We start from the raw sequence: 18,060 nt of genomic DNA on the forward strand, positions 1-18,060 counted from the left end.
CTCTCTTTCTTTCCCTCTCTCTCCTTCTTTCTCTCTCTCTCTCTTTCTCTCTTTCTCTATTTCTTTCTTTCTTTCTCTCTCTTTCTTTCTTTCTCTTTTTCTTTCTTTCCCTCTCTTTCTCTCTTTCTCTCTCTTTCTCTTTCTTTCTTTCTTTCTCTCTTTCTCTTTCTTTCTTTCCCTCTTTCTTCCTTCCCTTTTCTCCCAGTGTCTCTGTCTTTTTCACTCTCTGTGTCTCTTATTTTTTTCTTTCTCTTTAATCTACTAGTCCGGCCCCCGACAGAATATTTGTTCTATCGTGTGGCCCTCGAGTTCAAATGAGTTTGACACCCCTGGCTTAAGGTGTCCTTAAAAAGTTTGAAATAATATATTTCCTTTCTTCATTAAGTATGGATTAACAATGCCCAACGGAGTTCAAAGCGCAGTTATGTACTTTTTTTCAGCCACATTTATCTGCTTTTATCTTACATTTATCATTGCGCTGAAGGGAAGAAGGCAGGGGGGTTAGTGCTGACAGAATGATATCACGTGCAGGGTTTTCTTTAATTGTAAGATGAAAATAATGGAAGAAAGAAAAGGGACTGTTTCAATTACAGTCCAAATGCAAACCCAAACATAAAAAAAAGATGAGAAAGGAAGAGTTTATTCGAGTGCATCTAAGAATTTCACATACTTACATGCGCAACAAAAAGGAGCTGCAATTGTTATTACAGCCAGAAGATGACATAAGCAAGTAGAATATTATGAAATTACATACACCTCCTTTAAGTGCACAGTATGTTCTTGCGCCTCATCTAAAGTCATGCAGCGTCATTACTCCTAAAATCCCCCCCTCACTTCTGCACTACACTGCAGCGACTCCCTCATAATAAACTTGCATTCTGTTAATTTCTTATTTACCTTATAACTATTTTTATTGTTTAATTACTATTTCAATGTGTTTTTAGTGATCAGTAAGGTGTGTTATATAGCTTGGGTTCACTTTGATCCTTTTGGGGGGTTGGGAATGGGTCAAAGGGTTTATTTATACTTCATTTTGTGAAAAGTCACTCGCAATTTGAGCTATGAGCATTATCCTGAAAGGGATAAAGCTCCGATGAAGAGGTATCACTGTATTCTTTTGACAACTTCGGTTCACAGTTTTGAAGCCTGACCTCTCCCAGGAGCCAAGCGGTCAAGAAGCCAAAGAGCACGGCATCGTTGGCCTCACGGTCAAACCACGGAACACCGATGTCGCAGAGATCCCACAGTTCCGTCTTCCACGTGTCCAGAGACCAAGCGGTGAAACCCACATCGATGAGCACCACGTAGGGGCTACCTTCGATCAGCCAGCGACCAAAGTAGATCTGCAAAAAGGTAAATGGAAATCAAGTGGTACATTTATTCATGGTGAAATCTGTTTTGTGATAGAGTTTGTAAAACCTATATTTTTCTGTCTTTGGATATGAATGAACAGACCGGACTTTGGTTTTGAAAGTATCAAATTGCGAGCTGCATGAAGAACAATCATTTGAACTCACTTGACAATCAGCAGCAGTTTTGCAATGAGTGAACATAATAATTACATCTTCTGCTTTTAAACAAATATATAGCATCAGTCAAACTTTAGACAGTGTATTAATTTTAGTGGCACCAAAAAACCTTTCAGTATAAAAAAAATTAACACTAGGCAAAGTTACATGAACTATCATACCAATGATATTTTGTACAAAAAACTATAGGTTGAGAAATTAGTATTTCATTGACAGAGTGGAATACCTACCCAGAGGTCGCCGCCATGTTTGTCTGGCATCTTGCTGCTACGCTGTGCTCTTGGCACTGCTTTTTGTTTGTAATTGACAATAGAGTGCCATCTCGTGGTCAAATATTACACACTGGTGCTTTATATTTACTATACATTTACAATTAATTTATGTTTTTTTGATACAATTTAAAGGTCTCATTTTTTACTCTATTCTACATCTTAAAACTCCTGCTAATTGTGTAAAAGACATGTTTTTGACCTGCCTATATTGTAATTTTGAACATACATGTTATTACAATGCATAGTGAGACAAAAAACTGGTTGAAAACAGCTTGTTTTGGGGCATGTCACTTGTATGATTATGAATTGAAGTTAATAAACATAGCCCATTTCTTACTTCAGAAGAGGTAATTTTCTTCTCGGACGTTAGCCGAGTGCTAATGTTGTGATACAAACTCCTGGGTCAGTAGGAGAAAGCAGTCCAGGATTAAAGTCTGATCTTATATTCGACCTGCCTCATAAAAACTTGGACTAATTCCAAAAATGACACAAAATTAACTTGTAATGAAAAAAATTACCAACAGAATGATAACATTTTTCTTGAAAAAATAACGTCTTTTCCTTATTTTACAGTTGTACTCGAGTTTACTCACATGTTTGCAGTGTACCATAATCTAATGTGTATACTGTGATACATGCATTGTGTTTATTTAAAAGAAAGTCTTCAAAGCAAAAAAGGAACTTAAAAAATGCATACTGTTACTGTCACCTGAAAAACAATAAATAAATTAACTAAATTATCTCCCCGGAAGGATAAAAACTTCTGAACTATAAAAACATTTGGCATTTTGTCATGATTTGTCATCATTACTGATTTGGGGCACCTGCGGCTGCACCGTTGGCGCCAACAGCCGCGGGACTTGATTGGCTGTTGGACTCTTTTTAAACTCCCGTCTTTCGAAAGGAACCCGTTAGACCGTCTGCGAACCTATGCTCTCAGCTACGCAAGCTTTTGTACTCTCCGACATTATCCTGCCCTGTTTTCCTGCCTAATACCTGTTGCCGACCTTTTTCTGGACCCATTTCTGCTTTTGCTCCTCTGTCCCGGCCATCGACCTCTTTTGCCCTGTTTCCTGCTTGATACCAGTTGCCGACCTCTTTTCTTTTCAGCTACCCGTGACAGACTGTCATCGGATCGTGGATGCAAGCACTGCTCTCTTTCTTAATAAAAACTGAGTAAAACGAACGCTATTGGGTCCCGTCTCCGTTCCTGGTTTGTGACACATTTTTTTGTAGCTCAGCACTTACTAGTATCCGGATGGATTAAGTTTAGAGGAAACCTCGCCCTATCTTGCAATCTTAAATTGTTTTGCTCTGCATCTTCGTCGCACGCCTCTAAAACATATGGTGGACATTAGTTCGCTCGTTTGTCCGCTGTAAACTCTTAAAAGTCACATATAGTTCTTGTTTATCATCGTGTTATTTTTCTTGTATATTTTTGCATAGACAAAGGCAGTGACGTGCGGCAAGGTTCAACGTCTGGTGAGGCACAGATCTAAAAATAAACGAACCTACATCTTATTCATCATTTGAATGGCAGAGCAAGAAGAAAGCAATATAAAAACTTAAGTATAAAAAAGTTTTTTTCTCATGTTATCGATGCTCTGCTCCTTTTGAATAAAGGCATCAATAGACGGATAATCCTACATTATGAAATAAAGTTTGTGCAACAAGAAAGAAATTTGTGGATGGCTTGCTGTTAACTCGCCAATACTATTACTAATTTGCTTATTTGGGGCTAAGCTTAGCGCAATACAAGAACATTTTGTGTCGCTATCTGCCTTTTTCATGAAGCAAAATAATTGCATGTCTCACTCTGGATCCACAGACACTTAGCACAGTAATGTTACATCCTAATTGTATTAATAATGTTTATAATTGAATATGAAAATTCACCTTTTGAAAAATAAAAACAGAAGAACGGATGAGAATGAGAAAGAAAATTTAATATAACCATTTAATAGATTTGTCGTTTTATATTTCCATGATGACAGGATAGGCAGAGCCTCTCATGCATCCTCCGACTGCAAGTCACTGGTCATAAGAGGGCTTTCTTTGTTTACACACTGTTGTGTTACACAGAAGTGAAACTCAAACAGTGTGATAGGGCTCTTATTTTGTCTTGGCAGTCAAAGCAATCTGCTCGGTGGTTCCATTCAGGCTCATTTAAAAATAACGCGTTAAAAGGCAACCACCAGTCAGTCATAGCTACAAAGCACAAAGCCCGTGTTTAAAGGTCGTGTTGGAGAGAAGAGAATCTCATACAACCTCTAACCTTTCTGAGGGAATGTCATGAGACTTTGGAAGCGAGAATGGGACAGGTTCCAATTCCCGCATGTGTGTGTGTTATGCAAAGGTAAGATCTTTAACCTAAACCCGACCCAGAATATGTCAATCATTACAGCGTTAATATTTTCCCGTCAACTGTTTAAAAAATCCGTCAATGATGGAAAATTGTTGGTTAATGTAACCTCCACAGAAACAGAAATAAAGAAGATGTACATTTAAACATCTTGGAGCAGTCATATTAGAAGAGGGGTCAGAACCAGAAATCATGGCCTGGATCGCTCAAACCACAGCCAGACTTGCCAGACTTAAACCCACCTGGAGGGGCAAGAACATAGCAGTGAAATCAAAGATCAGACCCATGCCAGCGCAGGTCCCTTCCTTTACACTTGTGAGACATGGACTTTCACAGCAAAGCTGGAAAGAAAAATCCTGGGTGTGGAGATGCAATGCTAAAGGAATCTTCTAGGCATTAGCTACATAGCCCATGTGACAAAAGAAACTGTGCTACACAATCAAAGGGCACATTGGACTCTGCGAGGAACGGTTGTCAACTGTGTGCAGACAAAAATTGTAGGGGTATGGTCACATCACATGTTCATCAGGACTGGCCAAGATCATTCTCAAGGGCACAGTCCATGGGGGGAGGAGGAGAGGACAAAAAAGAACCATTAAGGAATGGCGCAAACGTTGCCACAACACAAAATCAGGCAAGGAACCATCAGCAGGAGAGAGAGCTGTCCAGATTTACGTCCTCAATGGTGCTCCAATGACCCAGGTGGTTAAGGAATCCGAGAATTATGAAATAAACAGTCTTGTTTAACTTGGATTTTGTTACAAAAGACATGCTTTAATTTGTTATCATATATCACCTCCGCTTCTTCCAAGTCCTCACAAGTAAAATATAAAATTTGGGGTTTTCTTTAGACTTTGTCCTGTTATTTGTTGGGTTTGGGCTGAGTCATCCTTTAATACCCACAGGCCTGGGTCATGCTGGATTTTTTTTTAAGCCCGATATTACTCCTGGTGTTGTGCTTGTGTGGCAGTGATACTTTACCTTACACCCACTGGCATTCATCTTGTCAATGGTCCTCTTAAGAGCGGGGTTGGTGGGCTCTATGAGCTCCACCTGCGTTCGCACGTTGCTCTCCACGTAAGGGCCCACAAGGAAGTAGTTCTCGCCCCATTCCTCAGAAGTCAGACGGGCTTTGGTCTGGATGACCGTGTAGATGCCTCCAACTAGACGTATTCCCAAGCAAAACAAAGAAGGTCAACTAACATGTTTCTGTCTGTACGCTCCTCCTGAAGACCACTTACCTTTATTAGCGACCTCCCAAGCGATTTCAAAGAGGACAGCATCCTCCAAGTCAAAATCCTCGTCCCACTCCTCCAGCCCAGGGAGGGATGTGACAGACAAGCTGCGAGCCAGCGGCATACTGGGGAAAAAACACATCGCTCAAATTCATTTGAGTGCAGTATGAAAATTTGAAAATTAAGCAACCAATTTCAAACCCTCATTAAGAGTCACATGAAACTGATGTCTACAATAGGTAAACAACTTTTAAAAAATCGCATAGGAGTACAAAGCAATTTTCAAAATTTAAAGCTTATAAACAGTTATTTATGTAAATGTAAAAGTACCCTTACTAAATACAAATTCTAAAGGGATTGACTGATACATAATTTGCTAATTTTTAAATAAAAGTCATTTTTAATAACTAGAAAAAATAGACGAAGTATTAATAATAATGATAATAATACTCAAAAAGAAGATTAATTATGTGCGGGTCATATAATTATCCTTTCACTAAAAAGGATGTACTGTATTTAAAGAGTACTAGTGGTATTGCGAAAGAATAATCTTTGTATTGACATCATGTGAGCAATATTTTTACTGGTAATGGTCTAGGCCAGGTCTCGGGGAATCTTTTTAACCTAAGTTGCCATAATAGCAATTTTTTTTGTTTTTTTGAGAGCGCCACTGCAAATATTTTAAGACAAAATTCAGCAAAACCACCAAACCCGCTCTCCAGACAAAAGCTAATTTTTCAACGCATTTTCTTGAAAAAAAAAAAAGATTGACATTTTTGTGAGTTCCAAGACATAATAGGCACAGGTGAGGCCATCTGTGGTGATCTTCATCGACTTTTTTTAAGTAAGAAATAGAAGGGAGCATTTATGTTATCCCCGAATGCCAGTTCTTTTTTACACTTTGCAAATATCTGTAAACTCCAGGTTGCACAGGAAACAGTCAAGAGAAGCCACTAACTTCCTGCATTGTCTTGCACCAGCTAGGTTTAGCGAGAGAATACAAATTGCACAAATCAGGATTGACCAAGTTGCTTTTGAAAGTCTGCATATGCTAATTGGTGACATACCATTTTGCATTCGAGAGGAAATGTTTGTCAAGAGATAATGACGCCTCAAACAAAACCGAAAAAAGTGGCCTTGCCCTAGAGGGTTTACATCAAGTGACATACGATCTTGGGTCAATAACAAGAATTTAAATACCCTAGTGAATCATTGGCAGACCGTCCGGAACACTGTGTGTCCCATTGAACTTGTAGCTTTTTATCTTATCTCATTCTTTAGTTATGAAATTATGATTCAGTCTATAATAGCAGTCATAATTAAATGAGAGTTTATTGGACACACAACTAAACCTTGTGAATCCTTATCCAGAGCCAATCCCAGCTGACATTGGACGAAAGCTGCCGGCCAATCACTGGGCACAAAGCGTTTAGAGCTAGGGTCTCAAATTAAATGTTCCAGGGGGTCACTGGGGCTCTGTTCCGAGTGTGGGCCGCATCAGGTTTTTCACAAGCTCTGATAAAAAAAAACCTTACGCTGTTCCCAAATATCTTCTTTTTTCTTCTTCAGAAAATATGACGGAAAAATATATTTAAGGGTTAATAACCCCCTTGCTCCTTTGCACTTAGTACTGTACAGCCTCAATGCATTGCGGGTTTAAAAATATTCATTTAAAAATGTTAAAAATATTAAACACAAATCAAGCCTCGCTGCCTGTTTACAGTCGGTTCACAATCACAGACCACATTTCTTTTGAATGGGACTGCGCCATTTTGGCCCTCCTAAAATGAACTCAACTGTGCCAGAATTCCATAACCCCTGGACGACTATTCCTGAGGCGGGGGCCGGGAATAAATTTGTGCCGCTCCTGTGCAAATTTTTGCACATCGGGGTTCTGGTCCCCATTAACCCTGATAAATGAGCGATTAAACACATAGAAAATACAACAAATAATATAGTTGGTGAGTAGAGGTTTGAAATTTTTGTAGAAGCAAGCAATAGACTAAATATCAAAAACTTTGAAAACTGAGTGCAAACAGACAGGCCTTATGCTAGCTAATATTTTTTCTACCTTAACGCTCATTCTAGAGAACAAAGAGTCCTTTGGTGGAAATTTCGAGCCCTGCCTCTAACTATGATGACTACAGACGCTGCCCTACTTACGAACGAGATAGGTCCTGGACGATCGTCCGTGAGTTGAATTTTTTTCGTAGTTTTCTTCTGTGCTATATTTTGTATATTTAGGGTTTGTATAAGTATGTTTAAGGCTTGAATAAGTAACCTGTATTGTTTTGTATTAAAAAAATGAACATTTCTTTAAATAATAAGCTCTGTATATATAAATAAAGTTGAGTTTAACTTACTTTTGGAAGATGCACTTCAACAGGTTCCGTGGCAAAAAGTGGCAAAAAAAAAAGCGTTCCGACCATTTTCTCAAACGCATCAAGCTTTCTTATTCCACTTTAATTTCAAAAGAAACGGCTTGCCTCTTATATACACCAACCACATTGAATGGATGCACGAGTTATTAAACAATAAATACGTCAAAGCTCTAGCGATACAGTGCACTTCGTATGTTTACACACAAACTAGGTAGTAGAAGCCGGATTCCTTCTTTGGGGTGGATGCTGGGTGACCTCTCACAGCGCCACACGCTGGTAGCAGCGAAAAGAAGAACCACAGTAATGTCCTGTACTCGGAAAAAAGGTGCACACGATACAAAATCTAAATTACAGCAATCTCCAGAAATTTTTCGACATCCCGAAATTTTTTTCGTATCTACCGTTTTACGTAAGTCAAATGGTCGAAAGTAAGGGAGCGTCTGAATTCATTATAATTATTTAGCACAGAGGTAGCGGGCTGCACCAAAATTGTACTCTCATATTAAGGCAGGGGTCTCAAACTATCATCTTGCAGGCCACAGTTGGCCCTCGGCTGTGTGTTTGAATAACGCTGCACAATGGCACTACCAGTCAGACTACCCTAGTACTTACTGCTAAAACATCAACTCATTATCCAATGTTGACTGTATCAGGAAGATTTTTTTTGTCTTGCGGATTATATGTTAACAGAATGTAAACACCAACTTATCTCCCTGGTCTGCACAGATACGATATCACTAAAGATTTCAACTAAAGGCGCCACCACAACAACAATCTCAAAAGTAAACGGTTTCCTCCCCACCGGACCCTGCTTGTTTGCAATACATATTGACTTTTGTTGCATTTGTGGGGCCAACTTATATGACCAGGTTTAGTATTACAATGAATGTGCTGGCTTCAGCATACAGTGTGAAGGACTTTCCTGCACTTGTAGCGTTTTACAAAAGAGAGTCTTGTTCAAGTGATGTTCAATGGCACGCAAGAAAAAAATGAATAGACTCATTTGTCATTTATATAAAGTACATTAGTTTTCGTGGGGACATGCTAAACAAATTCTAATAGGTAATGTTGGTTAGTCTTTTAATGTTAGTGCAATAAAAATAACCCTTTGGTTGTTGTCGGGTTTTTTTTTGCTTGAAAGCCTTTTTAAGTGAGGTCTATTTGTTTGTATGCATTTAATGCTGAAGAGGGAACAAAAAAGATTTTCTTAAAGGGACAGTATTATTTGACCACTTAATGTCACTAGAAAACTAGTACTATAAAGCACAAAGAAGAATACAAACTATATGGACTAAAAAAGACCAAAATGCACCATTTTACATCTCATTTTTTGCTCATCATTTTTGCAGCAAGATGTCAGTTATGTAAACTCCCTTTACGTGAGGTTTCTATTACGTAAAATTAATGCTAAATTCTCTTTTTTTTTAAATGCATGTGGGGATTTTTTTCAATGAATGAAGCCATTTTTTTTTACTACTGCAAAGCTCTAAATAATACAGTACACACTGTCCTTTTAATAATATCCGGAATTTAGTCCAAACACCTCTGATTAATATTGCAAACCATCCCTGTCATGTGGGGAAAAAAACATATCTTAATGTTTGTTATGTTTTACTTTTTCGCCTTTATGGACTGTTAACAGTGTAAATATTGTATATTTAAAGCGTATGTTTACAGTGTAAGAATCCATAAAACCATGAAAGGTCTAGACTGAGCCCAAAACAACTTAAAAGGAGCTTTAAGGCATTTGGAACACGGTTTCTCTCTGCTGCCATCTCCTGGCTTGTATTAACTTTGCAGCCTTAGTCAGCTCATTCATGTAGCATTGTAGCACATGGAAGTACGTGCATTGTTTTAAATGCGCTTGAATAAACTATTCTTTTTTCGTCATTCATCGGGTTTGGGTTGGTGCTTTGACTACTTGAAGCTGGCCTTTTCTTACTTTCGTCATTTTCATGCTACACAGACAAATGACCAAAAAACAGCTCTACCAAAAGTGGGAAAAAAGGTTTTTAAACATTCTTTTGCAATTAAAGCTTGTCATGCTACTTGTGAAGAACAAATGTGCATTGTATTGCCCTATAAGTGGAGAACCAACACGCACCAAAGGAAAATAAAAGAGCTCAGGCGCAATCGGTTTTCCCACATTAAGTTCACCGCGCCACCATTGTGTCTGTGTGTGCATATTTGAGTGTGAGAGAGCATTTTACAGAGCAACTTGGGAATGCAGCCAGGAGAAGCCCTTTGACCATCTCAGATTGGATACAGACAAAACTCCAAACATCGACGCATGGTATGCTCCATCCCCCACCTCAGCCGTACTTCTAAGCCAGGGGTCTCAAACTCATTTGAATTGGAGGCCGCTGAAGCTAGGATGGGTGAGGTTGGGCCAAATGGGGATTTTCTCCAAAACAGTGCTGATGAAAACATTCTGCTGTTTCTAAAGAGACAGTGTTTCTTATTTGTCCACTAGATATTGCTGCAATGCGTAGGCAACCAAAAACGAGTTTAAGGAAAATCACTAACGACGGAGACTAAGTGAGCAAAAAGTATCTTTTCTGCTATTTTTTACCCAGCTTTTCTCAGAAAAAGACCGTATTTTAAAAAAAGAATAATAAAATAGGGAAGAAGTAACAAGAGAGAGAAGCAAAATGAATGAAAACGGGAATAAAAAGAAAAGTAAAGGAAAATAAGGCAAAAAAAATGGAGAGGGAGAAAAAGAAGACAGAAAATAAAGACATAAAATCTGAAATAAAAAACAATTATGAGCAGCACGGCGGCGCAGTGGTTAGCGCGTGTGCGGCACAGTTCTAAGGTCTTTAGAACCTCCTGTGTGGGTTCAAATCCAGCTACCGGACTTACTGTGTGGAGTTTGTATGTTCTCCCCGTGCTTGCGTGGGTTTCCTCCAAGCATTCCGGTTTCCTCCCACATTCCAAAGACATGCATTTCAGGTGGATTGGCCGGTCCAAATTGTCCCTAGGTGTGAATGAGCGAGCGAGTTGTCTGTCCCTGTGTGCCCTGCGATTGGCTGGCAACCAGTTCAGGGTGTCCCCTGCCCACTGCCCGATGATTGCTGGGATGGGCTCCAGCACCCCTGCGACCCTACTGAGGATAAGCAGTGCAGCTAATGAGATGAGAGATGAAACAATTATGAAAATAATGCATTTTTCTCTCTTTTTCTTTTCCATTTTTCTCTTTTCAGTTTTTTTCCCAATTTTTTTCTTTTCAAAAGTAATAAGGTGTGTTTTGGTCCCTTTGAGTCTCCATATTTTGTTTTCTTCTGTCGTGCTTTTAGCACTCGTTTTAGGTGACACGGCAGAATACAGCGACATCTAGTGGGAAAATAATTCACACGATCCTTTTAACTTTCACATTAAGACGAATGCCTCAAACTATCATCCTGGGAATTGCATACGAGTGTGAGGCCCTTGCTCTAAGCGTTCTAAATAGAAACCATTGTTTTTGCGGTCTTATCAGGAAGAAAACAAGCGGGGGGGGTCGCAAAAGAGGGAGGCTTAAATTACCTCGAAGCAACTATAACAAATTTTTGCACCCTACTTGCCCGAAGTATTTGAATTAAATTGTCAAAGTGAGAACTAAAAGATAAACGCAGATGTAAATCAACTACAAACTTGATTTATTTTAATGGAATTCCAAATGTAAAGTTAGGACATGCTAGGCGTAGTAAAAAATTGGCTGGCTAATGTCGGATACATGCTGGAGTTGTGTTAGCCATACAAAAGGGCAAACAGTATTCAATAGAGTGCGCTTTTTGAAAATGATCTCTTACAATCTCACCTTTAAATAGATGGTGGCTGTCTTTAAAGGAACATTAGTAATAAGGTAGTGCGAGGCAGAATTACATATTTAAAAGGTGAAGATTTCATTTCTACACTTTATCAAAAAGGAACGTATAAAGGACTCCATTGACACAAACATATCAGTCAAACCTAATGTTGGAAGCACGACAATAAATCAACCGGAAAATAAATACATTTGTTTTGTAACCTATTAATTGTTTCAATACGTCTCATCTCATCTCATCTGCTGCACCGCTTATCCTCAGTAGGGTCGCGGGGTGTTTCAATACATTTTGAATTAAAAGTTACCTACATACTATCAATACAACCCCCAGAAAAATACAGATAACTAGTTTCAAAAGTTTTTCTTTGAAAGTGTAATTAGAAACAAATTTGTAAACATTTTAAAGAGCATCTCTTTCAAGAATTGAGAGATTTTACACAACTAATCAAAAAAGACGTCCATTAATAATTAAAAGACTTGTATATCGCAGCCCTAAACTAAATCCTGTTCAATTGCTTTCTTTGAAATGCCATTAATTTAAAAGGGACAGTGTGTACTATTTGACCACTAGATGTCGCTGTATTTACAATGAAACCCGAAGAGAACTAACCACTCAATCTTTGTCCAGCCCTTCACAAGGTATTTGGGGGTTACCTGTAGCAGCAAGGTGGCGAACAATGTCAGCTACCGCTAGGTGAGCCTCACGTCATGTAAAATACAAATTTCTCGACTTACGAGCAGATAAAAAACACAGGTCTATAGGCGGATATTTGCTTATTATTGAAGTCAATATATTGGATGGATGAATGAAGTTTTTACTATGGCCAAGAGGTGCTGAGTAATACACAATGTTCCTTTAATGAACACAATTGAAAAGTCATTGTGCCTCCCAAAAAAGGTATTCATTTATGGAAAGATTTGGATAATGACCTTAAAATACCCTTAATAAATATAGATTGCAAAAATGATATACCGGTACTATACATATTTTCAATAATTTTTCTCAAGACGATTCATATATCAACAGTTTATTTCGGTATTAGATGTTATAGGAGAGGCAGCACGACAGATGAGTGATTAGTGTGTCTGCAGCACAGTTCTAATGTCATGGGTTCAAATCCAGCTACCAGCCTTCCCGTGGAGAGTTTGCATGTTCTCCCTGTGCTTGTGTGAGTTTCCTCCGTGCACTCGGGTTTCCTCCCAAATTCCAAAAACATGCATGTCAAGTTAATTGGCCGGTGCAAATAGTCCCTAGGTGTGAATGAGCGGGTGAGTTGTCTGTCTCTGTGTGCCCTGCGACTGGCTGGCAACCAGATTAGGGTGTCCCCTGCCCATTGCCTGAAGATAGCTGGATCCAGATTCCCCGTGACTGAGGATAAATGGTGCAAATAATGAATGGATGGATGTTATAAGAGTCCCTAGCAGTGTAATTGCAAGTCTGAATTGTAATTTTTTTTTCCAATTTCCCTTTGTTGGGTAGTGATCTCTACCGCTTTGTAATGTGCATGAGATAATGGAGAGCCGATAATGAGTAACTTAAGGCAGCGCTACAATATTCAATACGCAGACATGACTTATTAGAAAGATCCCAAGCATTTACGTTCCTCATTAGAATTTGAGTTCATTTTCTACAAAAGTACTAGCAGAACTTGGTTGTGTCCCCGCTCTAGCTCTTAGTAATGTTCAAGAGGCACCAAAAAGACTTGATGATGAGCCACTTTTAGCCAGGCTCCAATATTCAATCAGCTGATACAACTTGTTAGAAGGATCCAAAGCATTTATGTCTCTCCGTCTCTCTAGATTGATAGAGATAGATAGAGAAATACAGAGATAGAGAGATAGAGAGATAGAGAGATAGAGAGATAGAGAGATAGATAGATAGATAGATAGATGGATAGATATAGAGGTTTTGTATACAAATGATTTATGGTCTGGTATATCAAAAAAACAGCAACCAAATGATGAAGGTGTCGTATCTGAGTCACATCAGGAGGCTTTTCAATACTACATTAGCTGTTAGTTGTGGGAAATCAAACCCCTATCCCCAAAAATGGCCTGTAAAGTGATGGGCGACACCAGGCTGTACATGCCCAAGAGACACCACAGGAATTGGGGCCCCAACGACCCAGAGAGGTAGGTGATGCGTGAAAAAGGAAAATCGAGGGGGCGGGGGTGGAGACTACTAAAATACACTGTAAATTAAATAACTCGTAACTAATTATATTTTTCCTCGGAACGCACCCCACAATTCTAGCAACACATCTTCAACATCCTCATTATGACCTTGTCAACTTGTTGTCCAATTGTTTTAGTAGAGATATAGGGCCCACAGAGAATAGAATAACCAAACTCGAATATTCTTGCATATCCGCTGTATAAATGAAACAGCAGAAATGGGGAACTTCAGCACTTGCCAAATGTTGTGACGTGCCGATGCACATTTGATGGGGAAAACGTGACCACTTTCGCTGATTGCAACGCGACAGCCGAAACACGCAAAGGACACCGCGGAGTTGACGCACGCCAGCATCCGAAAAACGACTTTTTCACTATTTCCCTTTTTACAAAGTCAAAAAAGGACGTCTACTCACCCTTCGGCTTGAACTTCAAGTGGTCAGGCCACACATTGCCAGCTGTCGCAGTCAGTCGAGGAAAACAGAGGCAAAAGGGGGCGTTAGCTTTTAGGCTAAATGTCATCCACTCACATTGGCTACGTGCGTTTCTACGCACACGTCAGGGATGGGTTGTGTATGACACCGCTGTGAACGGTAGGTCCGCGAACGCAACACACATTATTCATGGCCTTCACTGACACAGGCTTGCATTGACTCCACCTCCACCACTGACGTAATTTAATAGTGGGCGTCTCCTTACGGAGTAGGGTGCCGTGGAGTCAATGCTCGCGTTTTAAACCTCGCTGACAAAGAATGATTTAAAATATCCAAAATTACATGTTTCCTATCAAATTATTGATAAAGAGAAGTATTGTACCGTGTCAGCTCTTCTGGAGACTTTGTGCTTCTAACAACATCTCACTCCTCGGTGACCTCCTACATATACATGGACTTTTTGCACAATGGAGGACTATCTATCTATTGATTCTTTTATTCAAAATGAGAAATATACATACCTGTCAACCTGTAAGGTTTTGCCGCACAAAGTACGTTTTTATGCCTTTTAACACGAGTACGACGTACAAGGAAATCTGTACGAAAAAAACGCAAATTTGTCAATGATGGGTACCATCCGGTATACACCGACTATCACGAAACGGCAAATCAATCAAGTCAAAGGAGTTCGCTGCGGAAGTTTCTATCTCGGTATTGTTTTTTTCGTTGCAAACGAAGCGAGCGGTTTGATGCTACTGTGCGCATGCGTCTGCCACCTGGGGATTTCCCATCATGTATAATTCCGGAAAAAAAATGATGTACGATTATTTTGTATTTTGCACGGAAAATACGACAGTTTGTACGGGCATGGAGCCATGGAGGTTGACAGGTATGAATATGTAACCCAGTCTCTAACATGGTGACCACCGACACCCCTAAGGACAGCTGAGGTGCCCTTGGACCTGTTCTGACAAATGCTTACCAGTTTTGGATCGTTTTTTTTCCTAGTAAAATGTTTTTTTTGTGATTGAGTCTGTTTAACCCTACTTCCAAAAACGGGAAAGAAGTCGCCAGCTTTGAGAGTGGTTCGAAATAAAAGCGTCAAAGAAACGCCTCCCACAGTTGAAAGTTCACTTCATTACTGTAAATCACAGAAATGTGCGCTCTCAATTCTTAACAAACTTGCTTTTACACTTCTATGCAGCCTTGCTTCATCTGCATCATGTAATAGTTTTTTTCAACAGCAAGTGAAGTCCTCTGCAAAAAAGAAACCACCACGGTCCCCCCAAAAATATATGCATATTTTTATTATAAATAAATAAGCACTTTATTGTACTTCGTTATTTCACCTTTTCACCCGTTACATAAGCACAAAGTAACAAACAATTAGTAACACTCTCTTACTCTTTTAATGCACTCTTTATTTTTTACATGAGAGCATATTTTACAACCCCCAGTTTTATTGCATGCACCAAGCATGTAATACATTTTTCTATCCACATGAAGGCGCAGTCGAGAAAATGTATCTTCTTGAAGCCCTTACGTGTGTATGGAGCATTTCCCTGCATGGCTTCACTGCTTTATGGGACTTCAAATAGCCATCACTAACATAGACTTAATCAACCACTAATACATCTGCATATTTGTCACAAATGTATGTTTTTTTTAATTTATATCTTTAACATTTTTTAATTTGGAAATATGTTTTAATATTTAAGTTGTAGTTAATGAATCTTATGATTATCCATACATTAGAATGTATCTTCTTATTTACTTAATGTTTTATTCACTTGATGTCTCCATGTATCCATTCATATTGTCGTTATACAGTCTCTACATTGTTCTAAGTGGTGTTCTGATCTACTGTCAGGAGGGCGGCCTTGAGTAAGTCTGTGGTTTCCACAAGTCTTATCAAATCACCTGCATGTTTCAGTCTGGACAAAAGAGGGGTATTTTTCCATTGACTTATGTGTCATTTTTGCCATAGCCTGCCATATTCCATCCCTCGGTATATAAATGACAGTCAACCACTTTGAAATAGCACTTGGGAAACCATCAGAGCCTTGTTATTTACTCATAAGCCCAAAATATTCAGTTCGTTTTTTATGCATTTTATTGAGAGAGAAAAAAACCTCAATGGAACTGCTCAACTCAAGAGCTAAGTGATTAACATACATTTTAGCCAACATTTTTGAAGACTTTATCATGCATTTAAAAGACACTGATCATGACAATGAATCATCATGCCAGTTGGAAATACAATTTCCTAGACTACAAGTATTGTGACGACACGTCACTGGTGAGCTATTTCCAGAATCAATCACAGACTCCTCAGGTATTCTGGGGATTCTACCCGAAAATCCCAGCATTACAGTGTATAGCATGTGGAGGGAAATAAAAATTAAATCACTACATTTACAAGATTTGTGTACAGCAAAATTCCAATTTATTGATCAAACCACGATAGCTGTAAATCATTTGACTTAACTCACTAGAAACATTTTGAAAATGTCTTCTGAAAGCCGCTGTCTTTCACATAGTTGACCCAAAAAATAAAACGACACATGTTTGCTTCAAGTCATTAACAAAATAATTAAATGTGTATGTAAACAACATAATGTTCAATTCCACTATATAATTTCCCGTGAAGAATGTCATCGTGCCTCATGCAGATTACAACGATGTCATGCTCGAAAGTCCTCGAACCTTTCAACAACATAGTGAACAGCAAAATTTGAAGTACCCTTTCTACAAAGCCGAATGCTCCCTTTCTTGTGTTAAATTTTACGGAATCTCTTTGTCGTTTAATGTTGCTGAGGGGCATGAAGTCCTTTCAAAATATTTTTCGTGAGCAAAAGTTGAATTGAAGGGCTTCAAAATGATTGGCGAACTGGAATTGAGCAATTCCGTCTTGGACAGTACAGTGGATGACAAAAAAAACTAGAAACCCATGGCTAAGTCAGGTTTCCATTCAAGTTCCTTCACTTGAAGAGCAGTTCCCATGGATACGAAGCAGCGTCCATCACAGCGTCCACTTGAGACACCTCGTTTCTCGGTGTGTAGTCAGACACTTGACACAGCAGTAGCGCCCCCCACAGGTCGTGCACGTGTAATTCGAAGGGAAGCCGCAAACGCAGCAAAAATGGCGTGGAGGCAGCGACGAGGGAGGCGCGAGTGCCGAAAGGTAGTTGGGTTCGGGTTTGTCCGCTAAGTTCTCCTCCTCGAGAAGCGCCGTGAAGTTTTTCCTGAAGCGCAACTTGAAGTGGTCACCGCGCGTCTTCCGCTTCTTCTTCTCGGGCTCCTCCGTTTCGCTAAAGGCGGGTAGACGGGCTGTCAGACCGGGCGGGGGGAGCGAACTCAGAGGGTCGTCCTGGAAGTTGTCTTTCTCCAAAGCTTCGAGCTGCCGACTCAACCTCCTATGCCGAGTGGCGTCGTCCAGAACTCTCCGCTGGCCTGCTTCCACACGGGCCGAGCTCTTCTTCTCCAGCACCATCTTTTAATTTTGTTTGCGGATGCTGCTTTGATTAGTATCGTTTTCCCTTCCGGTCTTGCGCAGTGGAGATTTGACCTTTTTAAATCTTGATCAGACAAACCGCATGAACACCTTCGTGCAAAATTTCACTGCCATGTTCCAAAATACCAGATATTACAATTAAACAAACATGCCGAATGGTAAACAGATGTGTTACTTAAGAAATGCCAAAATCTTAACAAATAGTTTTAATGGCTATTTGGTCGTTGGGGTGTTAATTTGAATTGAATTGTCTATTTTCATTGAGGTAGTGAAACCCGTGCAACGAGATTAAACGTGGGACTTCAGGGTAAATATTCAGTAAAGAAAAAAAAGATTGACTCTTAGGATAAAAG

At 39.4% G+C, this 18,060-nt stretch overlaps 2 protein-coding genes across 2 annotated transcripts in view; both read right to left on the reverse strand.

Annotated features, from left to right (window-relative positions):
• The window catches only part of gys1 (glycogen synthase 1 (muscle)), a 31,146-nt gene extending 16,798 nt beyond the window's left edge, over positions 1 to 14,348 (reverse strand). The window contains exons 1-4 of the mRNA XM_088323956.1: positions 14,176 to 14,348; positions 5,405 to 5,523; positions 5,145 to 5,326; positions 1,152 to 1,343 (exon numbers count right to left, since the gene is read on the reverse strand). Coding sequence (XP_088180082.1) covers positions 1,152 to 1,343; positions 5,145 to 5,326; positions 5,405 to 5,522 — 492 coding nt within the window. The 5' untranslated portion in view covers position 5,523; positions 14,176 to 14,348. The remainder of the gene's footprint in view (positions 1 to 1,151; positions 1,344 to 5,144; positions 5,327 to 5,404; positions 5,524 to 14,175) is intronic.
• Positions 14,349 to 15,940: 1,592 nt separating this feature from the next.
• On the reverse strand, positions 15,941 to 17,745 carry znhit1 (zinc finger, HIT-type containing 1). The gene has a single exon (XM_088324068.1). It carries the CDS (start codon positions 17,684 to 17,686, stop codon positions 17,216 to 17,218), a length of 471 nt encoding a protein of 156 aa, XP_088180194.1. The 5' UTR covers positions 17,687 to 17,745; the 3' UTR covers positions 15,941 to 17,215.
• Positions 17,746 to 18,060: the final 315 nt, after the last annotated feature.

Source organism: Urocampus carinirostris, chromosome 1 (assembly GCF_059441175.1).
Source record: "Urocampus carinirostris isolate Australia breed hairy pipefish chromosome 1, RoL_Ucar_1.0, whole genome shotgun sequence".
In the NCBI taxonomy this organism is placed as follows: domain Eukaryota; kingdom Metazoa; phylum Chordata; class Actinopteri; order Syngnathiformes; family Syngnathidae; genus Urocampus; species Urocampus carinirostris.

Bases quoted from the DNA above. Each gene is read 5' to 3' on its own strand.
- znhit1 (XM_088324068.1), bottom strand. From the start codon at position 17,686: ATGGTGCTGGAGAAGAAGAGCTCGGCCCGTGTGGAAGCAGGCCAGCGG.